This window comes from Clytia hemisphaerica, unplaced genomic scaffold, assembly GCF_902728285.1.
Source record: "Clytia hemisphaerica strain Z4C2 unplaced genomic scaffold, Clytia hemisphaerica genome assembly, whole genome shotgun sequence".
Classification (NCBI taxonomy): Eukaryota; Metazoa; Cnidaria; class Hydrozoa; order Leptothecata; family Clytiidae; genus Clytia; species Clytia hemisphaerica.
The window spans coordinates 300,991-309,309 of record NW_027104561.1 but is presented as its reverse complement, the minus strand read 5'-3'; the positions used below and the strand labels follow the sequence as shown (position 1 = coordinate 309,309).

Sequence of the window (8,319 nt, the reverse complement as noted above, 5' to 3'; positions counted from 1 at the left end):
GGAAGGCCCTCTGCAGTAAAAGTTGGCTAATATTTGCTCCAATTAGCTTCACAAAAAATCCCATAACTTTTTTTCTATAAATGCTACGGAAGTCAATGACCCCTCGTTGAAACGAGAAAAGATAGAGCTTTCCAAAAAACCAAGTTTGACAGGGGGGTTTGAAGGTTTGAAAATCGGCCTAAAGTGCCTACTAGGGACCTTACGAATCGACGACGCCGCTATAGAAGACGTCGTGAGAACCAAAGGTTTCGAGCGGCGTCCTTTTAACAACGTCTTCCTTTTATATCTCCCTACGAATTTTTCATCGAGGACTTCTATTTTCCCGCCATAAAAAAAGCCCGCCATTATAATGCACCATATTTGTTTACATTTTTAGAAAGGTTTTCGTAGAAAACATCCAAAATACTCATTCCAAGAAAAACACAAGTTTTTAACCATTTCCAGGAAAATCAAGTCAATGTTTGCAGAATGCCAGCTTTGAGAGATGTGAGAAATGCTCTGGTACTAAGTTATGCCTTTGACATGATTGATGATTTTGAATTTGCTGCATTGTACGATATCAACCGTTCAAAGAATCCAGACTTTCCATATTGGATTTATGAAGGTTTTGATCTTGACAAATTGACAGACGACCAAAGCAAAGCAGATTTCAGATTTTTCAAAAATGATATTTATATGCTCAAAGAAGCTTTACAAATCCCTGATACTTTCATCTGCAGAAATAGACTTCATGTCGATGGAATCGAAGCTTTATGTATACTTTTAAAAAGATTCTCTTATCCAATTAGATTTGGTGACATGGTCCCTAGATTTGGCAGATCGGAGCCTCAATTATGTATGATAACAGGAGACATTACAAACTTCGTTTATAACATGCATCATCAAAAACTATCGGATTTCAATCAGCAATGGCTTTCTCCTGCTAATTTACAAAACTTTGCAAATGCTATACATCAGGCTGGTGCACCGTTAGATAATTGCTGGGGTTTTGTTGACGGAACAGTCAGGCCTATATGTAGACCAAATCAATTACAAAGAGTTGTTTACAATGGACACAAACGTGTTCATGCCCTGAAATTTCAATCGATTGCTGCCCCTAATGGCTTGGTAGCAAATCTATTTGGACCTATTGAGGGAAGGAGGCATGATAGTGGAATGCTGGCTGATTCGAACGTATTACCTCGTTTGAGACAAATTTGTAGAAGAAATAATCAAATCCCACTTTGCATCTATGGAGACTTGGCTTATCCTTTGAGACCAGAACTACAAAAACCTTTTCAAGGGTTACAACTTACTCAAGATCAAAAAGATTATAACACTGCTATGAGCAAATGCAGAATTGGGGTCGAATGGGTGTTTGGTGAAATTACGAACTATTTTAAATTTATGGACTTCAAGCGAAATTTAAAGATCGGACTTTCCCCTATTGGAAAAATGTATATAGTTTGCACTCTTTTGACAAATGCTAGAACATGCATGTATGGCTCCCAATCTTCCTCATATTTCAGGATAGATCCACCTACTGTATGGGATTATTTTCAGTAATGAAATATGCAATGTATATTATATTTTAAAATAGTTGTGTTTTATTTACAAGGATAAAAACAATGTTGTTTAATAACAAAAATAAATATTAACTGTTAATTTAATTGCATGGGTTTATCCTGTATTTACAAGACTACAAGAATGCAAAACAGGAACTAAGAAGTATTGATATCTTTCACCTATTTTCATGTAGTTTTGATTACAAATACTCAACTTATATCTTCATTTGAATGAATTTTTTCAGCTTTGAAGTTCAAATAAACAAATGGGAACGCAAATACACTTGTAATTATTCTTTTCATCAGTCATTCAATGTCAAATTCCTTCTAGTAGATAGAGACAAATTTTCCTTTAGAACGAAAGAAAACAAGACAAAAAATCTATTTGCCATAGTTTTATCAAAAATAAATAAATTAAAATTAAAAATAAATTTTGATTTTTTAACAAGACAAAAAATAACCTGCTTTTTCAAAATGTCAAATACTTACAAATTTCAACGTAGAATCATATAAGCAACATCAACTTCAATATTATAGAGTGATAAAAAATGCATCACCAAACGTCAAGTCATAAAAAGCAACACCAATTTCAATGGAAGTCGTAGAAAGCACAGCCAATTTCAACGTACAAAGTCATAAAAAGGAACCACCAAATTCAACGTAAAGTCATTAGAAGGACCAACTCATTTATTTGAAGGGTTTTTATTGTTCATTTGTGATAAAGCTTGAATAAGTTGTAAAGAAATTTGGTTTTGTTGTTGTTGATTTGCCTGTATTTGTTTCTGTTGTTCAATTAAAAGTTGTAATTGCTGTTGTTCACGTTCCATAGTCATTTTCTTCATTTCTAGTTCCTTGTCCTTTGTTTCCTTATCGGTTTCAAGTTTTGCCATCAGAAACGAAAATGTCTCAGTACCAGTATTGCGTTTACCTTTAGATGATGATGGGCTGCCATCGTCAGCTGCTTTCCTCTTCCTTGTTTCTGCATGTGTTTCCATAGCTGTAGCACGAATTGCTTCAGCATCCGCCTTATATTTGTCTTCCTCTTTCTTCTTGTTGGAGGATGTGGCTTCATGTTTCTCGGATGCTTCTTGCATTTCGGAGCTTATCTCCTCCCATACCTGGTCCATTTCCGTTGGATTTTCCACTGACCCGGATTCAGCTATTTGTTGACGCATTTTTCGTTTGTGGTTGTTTATTGCGATCTTCGTTCTGTCTCGAACTGACTTCTGTGTCACATCGAACTTGACCTCAGTAACCTTGTTTAAGTCTTCTGCAACTGCTGTCCACGCTGAACCGCTATCTCTGGTACCAGGTTTGAAATTATATGGCTTCATGAATAAGAGCTCACGCCCCAACAAAACATCGTGCTTATCATCCCATTTCATGATGCTAAAAATGTGAAAACATATGCCTGATTAATGCTTACATATACAATAATTTGTGTCATTTTACCTTCTTCAGATTGTATATGAATAGCCAGAAAGTTGCACATTTAAATCGAAGAAGTGATATCCAATTTGTTTCCAAATCCAAGAGCAATCAAGGCAAAAGGCATTTATGTTTGTTTTGGTTTGAAATTTGGAAAATTTATGCCCAAAAATATAAAATAATTGGTTAGTTTTTCAAGCAATTATATTTTCTAAATGAAAATTATCAAACTCCAATGGATTCAGCTTAAAACTTACGTTTTTTTTGTCAAAGTTTCATCAGATTTTACTTCAGCCATGTTTCTTCGAAGGACGACGTGAAAAAGACTGTTTTGAAGGTGTTGACCTCACGAGGCCGACTTTTTGCAAAAGGTGATTCCCGGGAACGCATGCGCATAAGGAGCAAAAATGGCGCATACGGCGTCATCTAAAGCGGCGTCGCCGATTCGTAAGGTCCCTACTATATATCGCTCAACCACTTTCAAAATTCAGACTTCGTGTATGACTACATGACATCAATTTTCGTATCAATTTTTAAATCCTCAGATCACTCCGATCGCAAGTGAAGGATCCTCAGTGCTTTATATTTTAAATGATGAGATTGCTCAAAAATGCTCATCCGTTACCATTAGTTACGTAAAGATGACTGGTTGCGGACCGATGACCAATGACCGAAGCAATTTCTGTTGAAATTTGTGGAATTTTCTCCTCCGAGCTATTTCCACAAGGACCATATTCTATGTTATAATTGAATATAGAATTTTGAGTATCAATGCAAAGAAGCTTGTATTCAAGTCAAATTTCTTCATACCTCATCAACAGTAGACAGCACCAAACAAACAGATAGACAGGGCAGCCGCCAATCAACAGTACAAAGGGAAGTATAAAATTTTGTATAGCTATTCATCTACAACATTGCCCCATTGCCCCTGTATTTTCCAACTTGAGGGTTGTTGGCCTTAACTTACCTAGGCTAGCGCTAGCAACAACCAAAAGACCAGTATACTGTACAACTAACTAATAAAGTTATAAAACGCATACGTTGTACTGTATTTGAATTTATTAGCTGACAAAAAAATTAATCAAAGTTTTTCAATATCCACCATACTCAAATATGAATTCTCATGAACAACAGAGAAATTCACCATTTGCCCCTGAAAAACATGGGACAAAATATTTGTTTCTTTATTAATTCAGTTCTCCAAGCCCTCTTTTCTCTTGATGGTTTTCGTGAATACATTTTTAACAAGCTCGTAAAACGAAAATAAACTTGAAACTTGAAATTGAATATACATCCTGCTCACAGCACAGGACATGACCAACGAAGAACGTTAACTTCTGAAAAAGTTAGCTAATCCCATTGAATATGGATGTAGACAATTGGAGATCACCGCACATACACCAAAATTTTATTGCAAACTATAAACTTTTCCTTCACATGTGTTTAAATGTGGAAAACTTTTGTCGTGAACTATTAACTTTTCCTTTGCATGCGTTTAAAATAGAGAAAACTTTTGTGGTGGACTATTAACTTTTCCTTCGCATGAGTATCAAATGGGGAAAACTTTTGTCGTGAACTATGAACTTTTCCTTTGCATGGGTTTAAAATGGGGAACACTTTTGTCGTGAACTATGAACTTTTCCTTTGCATGCGTTTAAAATGGGGAAAACTTTTGTCGTAACTATTAACTTTTATTTTGCATGAGTTTAAAATGGGGAAAACTTTTGTCGTGAACTATGAACTTCTCCTTTGTATGCGTTTAAAATGGGGAACACTTTTGTCGTGAACTATGAACTTTTCCTTTGCATGCGTTTAAAATGGGGAAAACTTTTGTCGTAACTATTAACTTTTATTTTGCATGCGTTTTAAATGGGGAAAACTTTTGTCGTGAACTATGAACTTTCCTTCGCATGCATTTAAAATGGGGAAAACTTTTGTCATGAATTTGGTGATTTCTTTCATCGGGCGTTTAAAACTTGGAAAACTTTTGTCGTGAATTATGACTTAGGCGTAGATCACAAATAAGTTGTGTTCGCGTCGTCCGACCGACTCACTTTCTATCTTAAAAATCCGACACTTTTCAGTCGGAAAGTGGGAAATCTATCGGATTTTCTACCAATATTTTTCAAAGCATTTTATACATTCATCGTTAGTCGCAGATTGGATCATCCAGTGTTAGTTCAAATAAGCTTTCCGTCCGTAATTTTTCAAAGATTGTTTGCGTTAAAAAGCGCTATGCGACTGTTTTTTGCAACCGTGATATGTAACAAAGATCATAATGCAGCTAGTGCGCTTGAAAATTCTTGCCGCGCGAACAAACCTATGTTCAGGGCGCATTTTTTCGATGATTCTAGTGCTGACCGACTGCCTAGGTTCAGAGCGCACTTTACCGACGATTTTAGTGCCGACCAACTCACTTTTTGGGGCTGGAAATGACGCGAACACAACTTATAGTTATATGTGATTGACGCCTTATGACCTTTCCTTCGCATGCATCTAAAATGTGGTTTACTGTAATACTTTTGTCATGAATTTTCCTTTTTTGCATTTTTTTGGAAGAATGAAATCGTTTCCCTGGTTTGAAAGTTTTTTTCTTTTTGGCATTAGGTGAGACCAAATTAATTGTTCTGCAGGCCTGACCGACCCTATTTTTTCAAAATAGAAAAGTAATAGTATTGAATTTGCAACTGAAGAAGTTGAAAATTTTAAAATGTATTTGTAAATTCATCTCAAAACCTAAATGAATTCAAAATATCACAATGAAAATGACACAAATATCATTCATCAATAAAGAGGAAAAAGTCTGGTGCTTTAAAATGTCACGAATTTTTTAGATCTTGTCCTTCTGATCCTAGATTTTCAGAGATTTAGTTTTATTATATACTGACTTGCTGACCAGGTATGACCCATATTCTTCAGAAGGCCTTCCTGTATTTGTGGTCCCTTATTTAAAAGAATTATATTTTGGAAATAGACCTTTTGCTATTTACGATTTCATATTAAATAATTAAAAACTCAACATTAAAACATTAATTCACTAATGTATAATTAGTTAAGGTGGATTTTAAATATTATCATAAGTCTGCTTGAGTTTTTTATTCATTCAGACATGACATTGCGGATATAGCAAAAGGTCTGTACTAAACTTTTCTTCCTTTTTTCAGCATTTTTACACATGATAGTATTCCAAAAAATTCATCTCTCAGAAATTTTGATATTTTCCTTGGTTTATTGTAAAACTTTCTCCATTTTGTAAAGTAAAGGTGTAAGGTGAAGCATGACGCTACAGACCAAATCTGTGTTTTGACTGGACTCACCAACCTTTATGATTATAAGGGTACAGTCTGTTTATTGCGACAACTCTTTAAATTCAAGATCCTCTGAGAGTGTCTAGTGTTTTCATCTTACTTTAATATACAGCGTTTGTTTGTCATTCAATTTTTTTGTTTGCAACTTGCAAATCGAGGAGGTTCTGGGTCGCTTCGCAACTTAAATTCGTGACATTTACGGCTTGTTTTTGTCACTCTCACATGTCTTTGCTATGCAAACAGAGTAGAGGAACGTACTTAAGCGTTCTGGAGCGCGCGTAACCCCTTTTTCTAAACATTGATTTCTTTATTAAATATTTCCTTTCCAGAAGGAAATATTTGTTAAAACGGTAATTTTTCTCCTTCTCCTTCTTCAAGTCTAACGCTCGGTTTTGGTCAATTTCGTGAGTTTGTACATGAGTCTCTTTTTAAATCAAGCTCCGGGGGTAAAAACAGTAGAATGTTCTTTTTTTGAGGCGGAAGACGTCATTTCTTCGAGAAACGTCTGTGGTAAATATCCGTACGGTGCTCTATTCTCCTTGTCGATCGGGCAACGTCGGCCGTTTCAGAAGCGTATTGTTGATCGTACCATACTGCTTTGTTTCTAACTGTCAAAACAAAGATGGCAGAAAATAGACAACAACTTTTGCTCTTTTGCTACTTTTCTTTGCTGTTTATATGCTTTGATGAGTTGAATTGGATCATGATTTTTGTACGATTGTCACAAGGAATGGTCGATAGTGAACTTTTCTTAATATTCCTTTCTGGATTTGATGTTTCGTTTACATTTTGTTGGTTTGGCTGGAATGCATGAGCTGGAATGAGAGATGATACAATCTCTTGGTCTTGGAAAAACAGGACATTTTATCAACTTTCACAACAAAATAACTTCAATTTTGTTTGTATATTTACATAAATCGTACGAAGGCAAGTGACTGTTAATAAATCTGACCATGTTATACCTGAAAAATTACATACTTGCAATATGAAAAAGTTTGCACCCAACGACTGGAACGAATGCAAATGCGCCGACAATGCAACAATGGGAATGGTTGATAAACTGATTTTAGTTTAAACATGGAGCAAAATTGACTGGTTAATGATCGAATTTTCCTTGGTTTTTTTATCTACAACAATGAATTAACTGCTGCTGGGCACTGGGGTTAGTGACAGTTAGTGAAAACTCGTTTCGTTGCGGTTATAAATTTCAAATTTTAAAGCTGATAATACTGGATCCGGAACACCACGGCCCCCTTAAAAGGTTTATTGCATTGAATATGGATGTAAATAATTTGAAATCACCTCACATGTACAATTAAAATCTTTCTTGAACTTTTCTTCCACGCGTGCATTTGAAAACGTGGAAAACTTTAGTTGTGAATTTAGAGATCTTTTGCAACTTGTGTTTTAAACGTGGAAACTTTTGTCGTGAATTTGGAGATTTTCTTACCGTCAACTGCTCTAACTTGGGACTATCTGACAAAACATGAGACGGCAATTTGGCCACCATTTCACCGAACCTCCAAAGTCATTTGATTTGAGTTAATGAACGGCGTATTAAAAAATGGCAAAACGATGGAGCGCGGCAAGTTACACACGCGTTATTTTGTTAATCCCATCGGGCGATAGGCGGTTAGGCAGCGGGCGTTCTCTAATTCTCCAATCGGCGCTATCAGTGAAAGTTATCGTGACATGTTATGAAAGGAAGTATGATTGATAAACTTGGTGGAGTTATCAAAACAAATTTGTTGTCAAAGAGACTTAACAAGTTAGTGAAAATACAGACCAGATATCAAACAGTCCCATGTTTCGACCAATCGTCCCAAGTTAAAGCAGTTGGCGGTATGTACTGTATGTACATTTAATAAAACGTGGAAACTTTTGTGATAAATTTGGAGATTTTCTTACACGTGCATTCAAAACGTGGAAAACATTTGTCGTGAACTTGACATTTTCTTCCACATACATTTTAAAAAATGAAGAAAACTTAAGTGATTTCCTGGCATGACAATTTATTTTATTTTCTCACATTTTTTTGG

The 8,319-nt window shown here is 35.4% G+C and overlaps 2 protein-coding genes across 2 annotated transcripts; one reads left to right on the top strand and one right to left on the bottom strand.

Annotated features, from left to right (window-relative positions):
- Positions 1–394: 394 nt before the first annotated feature.
- Positions 395–1,592, top strand: LOC136823279 (uncharacterized). Its single transcript, XM_067079461.1, has one exon. It carries the CDS (start codon positions 469–471, stop codon positions 1,543–1,545), a length of 1,077 nt encoding a protein of 358 aa, XP_066935562.1. The 5' UTR covers positions 395–468; the 3' UTR covers positions 1,546–1,592.
- Positions 1,593–1,808: 216 nt separating this feature from the next.
- LOC136823284 (putative uncharacterized protein DDB_G0274435) lies at positions 1,809–3,296 on the bottom strand. The gene is made up of 2 exons (XM_067079465.1): positions 3,230–3,296; positions 1,809–2,933 (listed from the first exon to the last, which is right to left on the bottom strand). The coding sequence occupies exons 1-2, from the start codon at positions 3,268–3,270 to the stop codon at positions 2,228–2,230; spliced, it is 747 nt and encodes a 248-aa protein (XP_066935566.1). The 5' UTR covers positions 3,271–3,296; the 3' UTR covers positions 1,809–2,227.
- Between the last annotated feature and the right edge of the window lie 5,023 nt (positions 3,297–8,319).